Here is a 15,178-nt window from a genome sequence, read left to right as displayed (position 1 = left end):
TGCAAGAAGATTCATATGCATACTCTGAAGCCTGTGGACAGCCCAGTAAGTCTGCTGGGCCACCCTGATGTGGATGTGCAGGCAGATGAATGACTTTCACACATATATACCACCCTGGACACAGGTTCAGGGTATTTGTGCTAAAGACTGCTTACCTGGCTCTCCTTGCTGGAATTGAATGTTCTTATTTGGCCCATGAGATCATCAGAGTATAAATGTCTGAACTGCCCTCAGTAAGCAGTTTTAGTCAATTTATCACCATTCCTGGATTTTGGACTTAATCCTCCACCCATTCCCCAGTGTCCTGTTTAAGATTCGGCTCTGAATATTGCCTGGCATCAGAACATATTCCTCTGGCGCACATCTTAGAGTCTGTCCTAAGTAAATACATCACTTGTGTTTTGTCATCAAGTTTCTTGTGTATGTAACAGCAAGTCACAAATAGGGTGGGACTCAGGCAGCCTTTGCAAGTGCTCCACATGCACAGGGAGCTGCCAACTTGTTTAAATGAAGGTTCAAATGCTAGAAAGCAGTGAGGAAGGCTGACACTGTCAAGCTGCCTCCCAGATGTTTGGCTTTCTATATCATCACAGTTTATTCCCCTTCCACTAGGGACCTCTGTTCATCCCCTCTACTGGTTCGCCCAAAGCAGTCCCTGCAGCTGCACTTCTGAATGCCCATAGGAATATATTGACTGCCTACACTTTTGGAAATGATGCTATGGAAACAATTATGGGTCAGGGGAAGGACTGGTAAAGGATTCCTTGCAGTTCTTGTATGAGTTTGCGGTGACCATCAAGCAGCAGTTCCCATGTTTCCACAGGATGGTTTTTTTTTCCCAGTTAAAATAAAAATAAGTATTGAAGCAATTAATATTGGAAAATCACTTCTGATAATTGCACATAAGAACTGAAAAGTCATTTTGTTCTACAGCATTTACATACTTAAAAATTCTGAAAGCTCTTGGTTCAAGAGGCATTGAGCGCAACCTCTGTGCTTCGTGGTGTTGCAGAGGGAGGTTCATACTTCAGCTTCATTCAGGGCATGCTGAGTGCAAGGCTAAAACATGCAGGGCTGTGGGAGATCCCAGCAATCCAGTTACCCATGGATTTTTCTGTAGTTTAAGGGGGGATGTCTAAGTTATGCTGCCCTGAACCTCGCAGAAGTCCTGCATTACGCTGGAAATTATCTCCTGTGCCTTAAAGTGTTACAGCCCAGAACCTCACATAGCGCAGAAAAGTGTGTTCAAAGGTTGTCTCAGTGAATTCATACGTGTCAAGAATTGTTGTTCACCATCCCAAGAATTCCTGTTTTGAAGCAAGACCCCTGCTAGTAAAAGGTCTCTATAGACTTCTGAGAAAACATTCAATCACCCAGTGGTTGTAGGAGGTGTGTTCTTGCAGTACAGCTGCAAGCCTCTCAAGCTTAGAATTGTTTCTGACCATGTGCCTTTCTTCTGTGTGGTCCATGGGCATATGGTCCTGCTATGAATATTCTGCTCTTTCTCTCCAGTGTCTTGACTACAGCAGTGGAGCCCTGACTGGCGACCTCTGTGAAGACCTGTGTGTGGCACAGAATCTCGTGTATAAACACTGCCTTTACTATGACAGAGGTAAGAAGGTCATCCAGGCTGACTGGAGAGGCCAGCCCATTATCCTGAAATCCAAGAAGGAAATCTTCTCCAGCTACCAGCATCTCAGCATGCTAGAAGAGGTAGAAACAGAGGATATTCCTGAAACAGAGCTTCTGCTGATGGTAGCCTTGGAGATCAAAAATGTCCTGGGGCTAGAACTGTCTAACAATACCATGGGGCCCCTGTGGACAAGGAAGAAGGGACCACACTGGAAAGCGCAGGTGGCCAGCATGTGGTCCTTGCTCCAGCAAGAAGAATATATCTACTTCAGTTTGCTGCAGGACTTCAGCAAACATGTGCTACGAATTATTGGCTCCTGTGGACACTTCTATGCTGTGGAGTATCTCACAGCTGGACATGCCTGGCACAAAACTCTTTTTCCCTTGGAAAATGTGGTCAGTCCCACCTTCGCTGGCCACAGAAGCAGGGTGAGAGCCATTATTGACATTGCACTCAGCTTTCTGGACATGGTGCAGCATTTTGACAATGATTTCTCTCACCCACTTCACCTGTGTGACATCAAACCAGAAAACTTCGCTATCAGGCATGATCTCACGGTAAGTTGGGTCTCTGGGATGGTGTTGCAGCAGTTTGAGGTCAAATTCCAGTGTAAATGACACTAGAAATGTAAAAATGACACTTTCTGTACGGCTTTTGGCCAAGTTTTTACAAAGCCAGTACATTTACAAGTGACAGGGGAGATTCTTTGCTGCTTCTCCTCTTTGTAATTTGTGCAGCCACATGTTAGAGCACTACATCCTGCTGCTCGTTTAGAGAACGGCTTGCTCAGTTCTGGTTTGCTTCACCTCCTCAATGGCACTGGTACTTACAGGGTCCTTTGGGTGTGGTGAGGGGTACCTCCTGAAGGCAAGGAGATATCAAAAGCTGTACATGGAGATGTAATTTGAATCACAGCAACTATTTCTCGTAGTAAGTGGTGCTGAAAGGGAAAACTGAGTTTGAAAGCTAAGGTTGCATTCTCTGTCCTGACACAGAGGGGAACTCCGCTATCCAAACCCACACGTTCACGCTTTAGTGTTCAGCTTATCTAGTCTGAAAATGATCCAAGGACAGTGACATGAAACTTCCTGGCACTGTTACTCTTTGACTTCTCAGCTGTAACTCGAACCTCAATAGCTATGTTTCCAAGTAGTGATGTAGCTCAGCACCACGTTGCTGCAGGTATCTTGCAGTCACTCTGCAGACAGAAATTCCATTGGTTTCAGTGGGAATTGTGTATAGGGATTGGAGGCACTATGCCGTAAGTAAGTATTAGAACTAGCCTCACAATCTGCGGTGACATCAGTGGAGTTTCTGCACTTGGAGCGAATACTATTTTCAGTACTCACTGAGTGTTAATATAACATCATCTTCAGAGTACTAGACAAACATTGCCTAAAAGTACAGCCATGAAGAGCAATTAGAGTACTTCTCCTTCACCTTTCCCTTCCCTCCCATTGTTTATTCAGGTGCAATACAGCAGCTGAACAGGGAATGTGAGGAGCTACAGCAAGAAACTACAAGCGTACTCGTACTTAGAGTGGGGTACAGCAGGGATTTCTCATGGCAGGCTCTGCCCATCCTTTTCAGTTAAGCAGGACTGTGACTGCATGTGGGTGAGCACACACCAGAGCATCTGTTTTACAACCAACTTAGAGGAAAAGAGGTTTCATTTAGGAAAAGAGAAAGAATATTGGATACATCTTTCCTTATGGGTCCTTTTGGTAAGGCTTGCTTCTCCAGGATCTTCCTGTGAGTTCTGGGGTCCAAAGAGATGGCAGTCACCTTCTGGTGTAGAAAAATATTCTAATTTAATACTTTCTAGGAGAATTCATCAAGGAAAAAGGTGAGTTGCTGCTCATACATGGCTCTCCCAGTTGTATATCACTTACAGCTTGTTCATATCACCCATTATCACCCCACTGGGCTGGGAGACAGGAGATACACACAGCCAGGATGGGACAGAGAGATCTGATTGGTGAAGAAAGGAGAGTGAGAAGCAGAAACTCTAGATGGTTTTACCAAACAGTTCCAGGCTAGGGACACAGAAAGGCAGTCTCTGTTTTGTCCCTTATGTTTGTTTCAAGCAATTTTTTCCCTTTCTTGTGCCCCATATAGGATAATAACAAACACCCATAATAGTACCACTATTCCTCATCCCAGTAATAAGAATGCTAATGCTCAAAGAAATGTGCCTGGAGTGCAATAGTTTTACTTTGAGGATTATTCTCAAATGGTGGGGATAAGCCTCCAGCCCTCACTCCAGCCTTTACTTGTTATTGCAGCACAAAGGGGAGAGATCGCTGCCTGGTAGATCATCCAGGTGAATTTTAAGCTGCCATGGAGCTACAGAGTTGGGAAGAGGTCTGGGTGAATGTCCTGGGTTCAGTGTTTCTACAGTGGTCTGTTAGAAATATTACAGCACCTTAAACATGACTTTAAGACAGTTGCATCCTTCCTGCATTTCCTTAGGTATTTTCATCATCAATTACAATCATAACAAACCCTACCAAAACATAGCTGTTTATAGGTAGAATGTCATCCAAATCTATCTTCACAGGGTCTGGCTGGATGCCCACACATTTTTGTAACAGATGAACTTCAGTGAAAACACTGAACCCTTTGGCAGCAGCACTTTGGGGAACCAGGGCTGGTTTTCCTGGAGGAGCAATCAATCAGGTTGTCAAAAGTGCTCAGTGCTGGCAGAAACCCCACCTGGGAGCTGATGCAGCAACCCTAGGACTGGAGAAACCTTCCAAAGAAGTGAGCAGCAAAACTGCAGAGAACTTAAGGAAGTAAAGAAAAGAAAAGAAGAAATTGCCTGTCCAAACATGTAAAATTCCTTAGGCTGTGTCATTAGCAAGCTCTCCAAGAAACTTAAAAATACTTTTTTTTTTAAGCTATGCCTCATCTCTTTTTCCGCAGGCAAAAAGGAGTAGAATAAAATAAAGATTAGACTGTGTTCTTTCTTTTGCCTGTGGAAGGTTTATTTGGCCTTCTACCAGACCAGACATCTTTTGTTCCTGTGGTTGATCCGGATGCTGCTCCAGCCACACAGTTCAGCTTCCCCTGTTATTTGGGAGGTTGAATCCTAAAATAAGAGACTACAGTTTGAGCCTGAGTAACTCTGCTTTGCCTGGGTCTCAGACATTTCCCCCCACCAAGATATGTCTGCTTTGCTGCAAAAGAGTGTCTCTGCCCCTGGCTGTCAAGTGTTAAGTGCAGCTCTGAACCTACACTGGTTGCTGCATCCATCCATCGTGCTGAAGGCAGGCTGAGTTCGCTGTGGTCACCCACAGCTTGTCTCACATCAAGCAGCTGCCATCCCATTACTGGCTTCCTTTCTCTCCCTCTTTATTGCTGTGATTTTTCTTAAGGGAAGTATTCATGGGTGAAGTGGCACTTGGCAGAAACTGAGGCTACAGCCCTTCATTCCCAGAGTGGTCCCAAACCTAGTATGAGCAGCAGCCCTGCAGACCTCTCTGTGCTGTGTGGTCACTGTTTAGCAAGCTTTGTGCCAGGGTGAGAAAAGTGGTTGATCCCTTCAGTCCTTGCTTTTTCTGCTCAGACCAACTGCTGGCTTGACTCTGTTGTGTTTCTGGACAACCAGAAAAGAACTATGCACAATAAATGAGTCAAACCATAGAAACAGGACCAGGCAAAGCCAGTCCCAACTTTCAACAACCTCAGGGATCTCTTTCTACAGCTAAACAGACTCAAGCCCACCAAAGGCAATGGCAGGTTTGCAGGAGCTGTACCAAATGCAGGTAATACTGTGCATCCCACTGCTCCCCTCCACAGTGGTAAAGTCAAGGGTTTACTTGGAATGGTGGATTGTGAAATGATACCATCTGGCCTGTGGATAATTTTGCACCATCATATAATTAAAATGTTGAGGTGCCATCTGCATACACTGCAACAAGAAGTAAATTAATCTTCAAGTTGGAAGTCCCAATAGAGTTGACCTCAGGGATGCACACCAGCCACAAATCATTTTGCTTTTCCTGGTGTCATAAGCATTGGCTGGTTTTGTTTAAAAAGTGGTATTTATGAGACTAGCACAGCCCAGTTAAGCAAAAAAAAGTCCTTTCATTGTGATCCCACTTCCCCATTGGCAGATGCTCTCAGCACAGCATTTCCAAAAGCAAGCAGCAAGGAATGCTTGCTCAGCCCTGTCTTGCAAGCTGTGCTGTGCTGGATCTGATGGGTTGTTTTGATCCACAGGTGGTGGCCATTGATGTGGATATGGCCTTTTTTGAACCCAAAATGAGGGACATCCTTGAACAGAACTGCACAGGAGATGAAGACTGTAATTTTTTTGATTGCTTTTCAAAGTGCAATCTGAAAATCAGAAAATGTGGAGCACAGAGAGCCAATAACAACTTGCAAGTGAGTAGACACAGCTGCTTTATGCGTCCATTTCTTTTAAAGTCACACTGACTGTAAAATGTATTGTATGTACCGTGAGACTGTGAGACGAAGACAGGCATGTTTTTAAACATGGCCATGTAAGTGCCAGTCCTGCTCAGAAATCCCATCTTGGGGCACACAAACAGATCTTTATACTCACTAGTGTTCATTTGACATGGTTTTGTGTAGCTGGTAGCCCCATGCCTCAAATAGGAGAGTGAAGGAAGTAGGGACATTACTGTCTTCACTAATGGCGAAGTCAGGGCTGCCTGGGTGTAAGCAGTGGCTGCTATTCTCCACGTTACAGATGTAGTACGTGGATGTAGTGGAAAGGGGAATCCATGGGGTTCTTGGCCTGGGGTGAGTTGTGTAATAGCTCACTCAGCTTGTGCTGGTGGGAGGCCATGGCACAGTGAAGAGGCTGGGGGTCCATAGCTTGGCAGCCTTTTGCCTGCTTCTTCTACACCCTTCCCACTGGTCATGCATAAGTGTGAGAGCAGTCTGAGAAGAGCAATTCCTCATCCTTCGTGGATGCTCCTTTTCTATCCCTTCCTGTCTGAATGGCTGGAGGCATTCTGGATCCAGCCGACATTTTGCTACAGTACATTAGCTGCAGCTCCTGAAAAGACGACACTCTGTCCTTTTCCTTTCCTCAGGTAATTTGTGACAAAATATTCCGTCGCTGGTTTTCCCCAAGTCTCCGCAGACCATTGGTTTCCCTCCCCCGGCAGTTGCAGCTGCAGAAGGCTGTGCAGGAGTGTGCCGAGCCGGGGCACATGGATGCTGCTGGGCACCAGAGGACTCTGAAATCTCTCTCAGAGCTATACCACCTGCTTCGGGTCTCTCAGCAAGAGCTGCAAAGAGCAGAGTAGACACAAAAGGCAGAACTGCAAAGGCCACATCCCAGCCCACTGCTAAGGGACACTGAGTATGAGGCAGTCTGTGTTTTCTTTCTCCTTTCTTCCATCCCTCCTACCCATTGTATTACATTTACAGCACAGATTGTTTTTCTCCTATGCAAATGAAATTCATGGTTGCAGGTGCAGCACGTCCTGTTAATAGCCTTTCAAGTCTGAAATTGTTTTATATTACCTGGGTTCTGTTCTTGCTTATTTTCCTGAGCTAGCCCTAGCCCCCTCTATCAGCATTCAGCACATTGCTTGCTTACCAAGGGCTGTAGTCACTACTCAGATAACATCTGAGTGCAGTGCTCAGAGTGAGGATGCATTTACAGAAGTGTAAGTGCAGTAAAGCTAATATCAATTAGAATAGTAGGTGGGGGTGTGAGGATAAGTACATGCATTGTGTTTGTTTTAATTTCTTGGTAGAATGAGGTTTTTTTTAAGTAGGGACAGAGTGCTCAGAGTGAAGAAACTATCTGAAATAGAGAAAAGTATTGCCACACAAGTCAAGAGTTGCTTTTGTACAAAGCAGTCTTTTCTGATGTCCCCAGGTGCATCTTTTCTGGTGTGTTGTATTACCTGTGCTATAGCTATCTTTCTGGGCAGAAATTGTATAAAGGTGCTTAGGACTTTTCTAGAGTCATACCCTTGCTGAATTCCCATGTGGGTACTCATATTCTGCAGTGGAAAGGTATGAATAATGCCACTGACTTTTCCCATGTGAACAAGCCCTGAGGCACTTGTACATCAGAGCACTTGATAAGAAGGGCTTCTTTGCCAGAGAGCAGAATTACCCAGGAATGACAACAATCTGTCCTTTGCACTGAAAAGAACAGTATCCAGACCAGAGGTTTTCTTACACAGTATTTTTTTAACAAACTAAAGAAAAAAATTATGTAAGAATTCATTATTTTGCAATAGGTTACATAAATAAGGATCCCTTGATTAACTTAAAGGTATTAACTTTGCCTTTCAAGTGTGTGTAGCCATGGCTGGAGAATCTTAACACACGGGTTCAGAAGATATTGCATATGTTTGGGCCCAGTGCTGGGCAATATACCCATGAGCTGATTTTGTCATGAAGACATTAAAAACCTCACAAATAGAAAAACCAAGAGGTTATGAGAGCCCTCAGCTTAGAAGGACTCTCTAGTGTTAAGACTGACAATACTGGTTTGTGGATGTGAGACACAGAACAACACCTAGCGTTTTTTGTGTTTATATCCCCCAGCCTTATGACAACTCTGAAGCCTGTGATCACTAATTATACACAAACCCATGACCAGAAAAACGTGAGCTTCTTAGGAGACCTTGACACTTGCCCAGGACTAGCTCAGATTTTCACACTGATGCCGTTAGTTTTTTTTTTTTTTGCAAAAAACTACCATAATTTTAAAAATCATGCAAACCCTCAGGAAACTGATGGCAACGGCAAGGGCAGCTGCCTTGCCTGGGGCTGTGCTGAAGATATGCTGCTGCTTGCTGCTGTAAGAGATTATTCAGATTTAGATTTAGATTTAGATTAGATATTAGGATGAAATTCTTCCCTGTGAGGGTGGTGAGGCACTGGCACAGGTTGCCCAGAGAAGCTGTGGCTGCCCCATCCCTGGAAGTGTTCAAGGCCAGGTTGGACGGGGCTTTGAGCAACCTGGTCAAGTGGAAAGTGTTGCTACCTGTGGCACAGGGGTTGAGATTAGATGATCTTTAAGGTTTCTTCCAACCCAAATTATTCTGTGATTCTGTGACAGATAAAGTATCAGGTAGAGAGAAGATGAGGGAACAGAGATGAAGGAAAAACAGGAAGACAAACGTAAAAAATATGTCCTGCTTTGTGAAAACATGGTTTATGATGTAAGACTGAATAAACTGGCGTTTTGTCTGAGGAAAAAGAGACTGAAGAGTAGCATGGTAACATCCTCCAGAAACAGAAAGGCTGACAAAAAGAGAACAGGAGATAACTGCCCTGTCCATATTCTTGGTGGATATGTTGAGCAATAAGCTTAAACTGTAGCAAGGAGAAATTCAGGCTAGACGTTTGTTACAGGCTTCCTAACAGTAACAGTGGAGATGTGGCACAGATCATCTGTGAAAACTTCAGTCTTCGTAAACTGTGATTTTTAACTACAGCCAAGAGTGAGAGCCTCTCAGGAATGATGTACATGCAGTTTCATCTATGATCCTGCCTTGAGGCAGCCTTTCATCTCCAAGTCCTGTGATCCTGCTATTAGCAGCTTATGTCTGTGCTCTTGCGACTCCCTCACAACTGAATCTATCCTTCTGAGACAGGGGAAAGGTAACTCTCCTTTACCTTATAAGTGCAAATCCATGGGGTCCCCTGAGAAGGGAAGGCACAGATCAGCTGGAAAGGATGCTACAGAGCCTGGTGGTGTGATCAGGGTTTGTGTGTTCCCCACATGACCACCCTTACTGAAGGTACGGATCCTTGCTAGTCCAGGAGTGACCCAGTGTATATGCCAAGCACTGCTGGGGAACCTGAAGATCTTACACATTATCATTCTCCTGTTTCCCTACTTCCATTAATTCTTTTCTCCTTCCCATGCCCGGAGGGTACAGAGCAGTGTTACACTCCACCATGGCAGGACTTTCCTTCCCATTCTCAGCTTTGCATTTCAAACAGGCCAAATTTCTGTTGGATACGATATTTCGGTTTTAAACCAGGTTGAAAAAAACACAGAGAAATTAAACCTGGTGGCAGCCAAACGCTGGTGGAATGTCACCCTGCTCAGAAGGCCCTTCTTCTTGGCAGCATTTAGGAAGGGAAGCTGCCTTTGACAGATTTTTCCAAGCCCCGCAGGGCCTGGCTGCAGCCACCTCCACCTGGCAGGGACGTCCTTCCCCCACACCACACACGTTCCCCGGTCATTAGGTTTCACTTTTTCTTTTCAGGATACAGACAATAATCCTCAGAAACCTCTCAAGGGCGACATAAATGGGTCATTTGTACTTGGCTGGGATGAGAGATTGCGTATCACTAATGCAGCCAGTTCCGACTGGCTTTGGTATACCTTTGTCAGCAAGTGGAAAGATAAGGAGAATCTGACAGGCTGTGTGAACACAGGGCTTGATTCTTCACTGCTCCCCATGTACCTTGTAAAGTCGCTCAAACCTGGGAAAAAGCAGAGAAAAATAATACCAGTAAAGGAAATGAAATATTCTGATTTATTTAGCGGATGTACCGATAACCAAACCAGGAATAAAACAGTAGCTGTGCCTTTACATCCGTAGGACAGAAAGAAAAGAAGATGACATGGATTTAGTTTCCAGGAGGCAAGTGCAAACAGCAATCACTTGAACCTGTATTATTTTACATCCATGTTTTTTACTAGAAATACCTCTACAGATGTTTTTTAAGGTGGCCCGGTGCTTCCTTCCAGCAAAGTCCTTTTCATATCGCCTTAGTGGGCAAAGGCGTTATGAAAAGTCAGCCCTGGCAAAGGCATATATGCAGCTGGCATGTACTTCAGAGGGCACAGCCAGGTCAGACAGCTACTGAATGAGAGTCCTGTGTGCTGTGCAACCTGGGCTGTTGGCACCATTTGTTGCAATGCAGCAGCCAGCAGTGATAGCTGGGAAATTTTCCAGTGAAGCATTCCTGGGCTATGCTCAGAAAATGAGAAGTTGTCCAAAATGGTATCATGTACTACAAGAGTATTGGTTTGCTGTTTAGTGTTTGGGTTTTGGATGTTTGGGTTTTTTAACATCCAAACTCTCAATTTAAAATTCATCTACATCAGTTTGAAAATAGTTAACATAGTCAGTTCTGACAGCTTCTGTATGGGAAAATGTGCACATTATTTTCTCAGTTTTAGTTACTTCATACTGAAAAGGTTTGTAAAGCAAAAAGACAAAGATTGAAATGAATCACAGTTTAAAACCCAGTGTTTTGTTTGGCCTACACCGTGAAGCTTCATAGTACCTTCAGCATTTTCTGATATTTACTTTTCATCCTGATTCAGATGAAGAACTTTATGAAAGCTCAAAATCTTTTAAAGAGACTTTTTGTCCCAGCTCCACTGGACAGATCCCAAAAAGAGGAGGTCCACATATAGTCTTCGAAGTCACCTTTGCTTCCCACTTCATTTCTGCATACTGCTTGCGCTGTTGACTTCGGCTGCAGTGGTTTCTGTTTGATTTCACTTAACTATAGGTATCTCCAAAGCACCTGCTTCATGGTATCCCTGTTTCGTATCTAGTTCACTGCACCTTTGTGAAATCACAGACTATTAAGTTTCATAGCAGCCTTCCGTATCTGAAGGGGATCTACAAGCATTCTGGAGAGGGAGTCTTCATCAGGGGTTGTAGCGGTAGGTCAAGGGGTAATGGGTTTAAACATAAACAGGGGAGATTTAGATCAGATATAAGAAAGAAATTCTTCACTGTGAGGGTGGTGAGGCACTGGCACAGGTTGCCCTGAGAGGCTCTGGCTGCCCCATCCCTGGCAGTGTTCAAGGCCAGATTGAATGAGGCTTTGAGTAACCTGGTCTAGTGGAAGGTGTCCCTGACCATGGCAGGGGGTTGGAACTAGATGATCTTAAGGTCCTTTCCAACCGAAACCGTTCTTCATGCTGTTCACCCCCTCCGTATGAAAGATTACTTTTCTTATATAGGTTCATTAATAGCATTTGGCTGGGAATGGCCACTTAGTCCAAGAAGTCTGTTCCCATTCAATTGATCTCAGCCCCATCTCTTTGCTTGGTCAGACTGTTCCTGAATCCTTTTTACCCTATAAAAGTGGCACTATCTCTTGATTCATGTCTACTACTTGCTGCATTAGTGCTTTACTCAGCAACTTGCTCCCCATATTTATGGTTCTCTGTGAAATAGGAATGGCATTAAGTCATTGTTTATTCCTTATTTGCATCTCAGTTAGCAGCATGTGCTCCAACTCTGCAATAATCTAAATACACTGTCTTTTCCCACATTTTACAAGAGGTGAGTCCAGTTGGAGGCCTACTTCATAATCTTTAGGAAAGATAAATTCAACCCTTTGCTCAAGATTTTCACAGAACAACTACTTCTCAAGTGCAGATTCTTTCCCTTGGCATTGTATGCTCTGCAGAAACATCTGCAAGCAATAGTCCTGCACTAGGGTGATGTGAAACAGAGCAAAACTCGTTGCACCAAAGGATTTACATGGTCTCCTTTTAAGCTGAGTTTGACTTAATGATGACTAACCCAGAACAGCAGGTCATTAGTAACTCTACAGTGGCTATAGCCACAGTAGAGGTTGCTAATCCCTCATGTGAATTCACAGACGCCCCTCCACTGAGAGCATTCAGATACATTCCTGGTAGCAGCACTAGTGATAACGAGATATACTTGGGACTGGGGGAGAAGAGAGAGAAGGGTTTGTTTTTTTTAGATTAGAAATATTGACTGAAACACTACCTACAAATTGGAACTTAGGGTCCTTTCCAACCCTAGCCATTCTGATTCTATCATTCTATGAAAAATGGGATCACAAACTGGAAGGAGTTAGGAATTCCTTACTGATATTCTTTTTTCCTTTGTTAGAAAATGTAGACTCAAGCTGCCCTATTTTTTTTCAGTAGTTTAAAAAAAAAAAAAAGGAAGAGAATTAAAGAAGCCACATACCATGTTGCTTGTCTTTCAGCAGCTCATATTGTTGTATGTAATGGGCAGGAAGATGATAAATTGCAGCTTTTAATGTGTATCAGGCTGTAACACTGGAGCCTTGTAAAAAAACCCCATAACTATTATCAGTGGAAGCATACAATCAGATTAGCCATCTCCGCACACGCTCTTGGAAGCCTAGTACAGATGAATGATGAAATCCCTCTGTTTTGAAATCCTTCTGACCTGAAGCAAGTCCAAGCAATAAGCAAAATCATTTTGTGGGAGCCTCAGTCACTGCCACTTTCCTGGATACTCAGTGAAATAATGACAAAGGCTACTAGGCTTTCAGTAGCAGAAAGTCAGCAACACACAGAGGGAGAAAGAATAAGCTGCTTGGAAGAATGAAAATCCAGGACAACTGAACCTGGAAACAAAGCAACTGAGAGACCCAGTACTGAAAAATCAGTGAACGTCAATAAAAAAATTGGGAAAAAAAAAATCCAAACACTTCTATTGTAGTTCTTTAAAATAAAAAAGAACAGCAGCACAGGGGATATAGTGCAGGTATCTCCAAAGCCATTTGTTGTATGTGCCTAAGGATCTGTCAAGCAGACTGCGGAGCTGTATAATGACATCTTCAGCCTTAAGGGTAGGCAGAATAAAATAACTTAACAAAAGCTTTTAGAACTACTATTTACATAAATGCAGAAAACTGCCCTAATTAGTAAGAGCCAAAAAAGGGAGAAAAGAGTGCTTTTCTCCATAGAAGAGTGCTTATGTCTATAAATCAACATATGGCAAAATGTTGATATCCCTGAAGGGCTGCCATTCATATTCCTGTAGTTTGTTTAAAGTTTTGATCCTGCAGGCTTGGGCCCCTAAGCAGCAGAGTGATTGCTGAGCTCCTTTAAACTCAGTGATTATCAGTGCCTTCTGCAACACGCTTTGAGCTCCTTTCTCTGTAGCTGGAGGGGCTTCTTCTCACACTGCAACTGTGCCTTAGTGGTGATGGCAGCCAGAAGGATGTGCATATGATCCAGTGCATAATCACTTCCACAAGCATCTGCTGCTAGTGTTTTCAAGATACATGTAATCCAAGCTGGGGACTGTTGTGAATACCTCTCATTTTCCCTCGCTGGTTCCTTGGCGGTTTGCTTGTAGCTAGTTAGAAACAGAATCCCCCATCCTGCTTAAATTGGTTATAATCTCTCCAAGATTCATCTGCAGCAGGAAAAGACCAAACTGCAAGTTCAGGATGGGTTCATTCTCTTAAAGGTACGACGTGCAAAGCTGCAGGAAAGAGCAGGGGTGAATATTTATTTCTAAAGAGGTTCTCTGGCTAAGTGTAAGTAGCAGAGAAAATAGATGTTTCAACCAATATCCCATGTACATTTATGAATTAACCTTTGTCTGTATTTGCATAGTTTAAAGCCCTCTGCTTTCCCATTCAAAAGAAAATTAAAAAAGAAAAAACATGTTTACTGCTCCGTATTTCACAGGTATGTCAATCCTTTCCCATTTCTATGTCTGACATTGCAGGTTGTATCTTTGTCCTTAGGAAATTGATTTTTTCCCTTATCCTAAGAAAGTGAATATCTAGAAAAATATGGTTTTAAATTTTTCTCTTGTTCAAGGGTTATTAAGCACCATTCTAACATAATGACAGTTTTTAGCAGCTAAATATTACACAAAACAGGGCCTAATTAGTGGACTCAGTGTCTAACAATAACTAAATAAACATCCATGTAATAACTCCAGTGTTCAGAATTTTGCTTCTACTGTAATGATACCAGTATTATCTGATCTGATTCTAGATTACGTATGTACAAGTAAATGCTTTACCCAACTTATGTTCACATATGCTTTTGCAGGGGTTAAGACTATAACTGACTTTTGCCAAAACTGTATCTGGACTGGAGCATAAGGGAACAAAAATAACCCTTACAAACTTATATCCATGGTCTCTTTTAGTCATCATATTCAATTGTTTGTGGAGTAAAGGCAGTGTGTGCACACAGAGATACTCATGCATCTGCTCATTGAACTGTAACTTCATGTAACAAATACTCAGTGAATAGTCCACAAATGCCTGGTATTTTTATCTCCTATTGTATTCTGTATAAATTGGAAAAATGCAAAAGTAATTGGCAACACGAATGAGCATAACACAGTGTACAGAAAAAATGAAAAATTAACAGAAGGTTTAATCAAGTTCTACATTTTTACCCACTGATTTCACTGAGCTTTCTTAAGTGATTAAAGAGTTATGCTTGTTGGATTAGATTCTAGTCTCCAACTCTTAGAATACATTGGATGAACAATACTATGTTAGCCAAAGCAGTATCACTGAAGAAGCAGTAGATAATGCAAGTATACTGCATGAATTTCCACTGCCATTTCAGTCGATATCTCTGAAAATCAGAGAAATGAAGCCAGAAGTTGGACAGGACAGTGATAAACACTACTGAAATGCCAGCAAACAGGCTCTGCAGGGACAGGTCTTCATCCTCACCTCATTCATTTTGCATTCATTTTCCCTTGCATATATACTTACATGAATTCACATGCAATACTAACATGTTTTAAACTTCAAGTTGGATTTACACCAGTATAACTCACTGGCATTTTGGTGTGT

At 43.0% G+C, this 15,178-nt stretch overlaps 1 protein-coding gene across 1 annotated transcript; it reads left to right on the top strand.

Moving 5' to 3' along the window:
• Nucleotides 1–1,512: 1,512 nt before the first annotated feature.
• On the top strand, nucleotides 1,513–7,119 carry FAM69C (family with sequence similarity 69, member C; the record flags this gene model as incomplete). The annotated part of the gene is made up of 3 exons (XM_010020483.1): nucleotides 1,513–2,190; nucleotides 5,858–6,022; nucleotides 6,700–7,119. Coding segments are annotated over 3 exons (1,059 nt in total), but the record flags the coding sequence as incomplete, so codon positions are not given.
• Between the last annotated feature and the right edge of the window lie 8,059 nt (nucleotides 7,120–15,178).

Source organism: Nestor notabilis, unplaced genomic scaffold, assembly GCF_000696875.1.
Source record: "Nestor notabilis isolate BGI_N333 unplaced genomic scaffold, ASM69687v1 scaffold14338, whole genome shotgun sequence".
Lineage (NCBI taxonomy): Eukaryota > Metazoa > Chordata > Aves > Psittaciformes > Psittacidae > Nestor > Nestor notabilis.
This window is presented reverse-complemented; position numbering and strand designations above follow the sequence as displayed.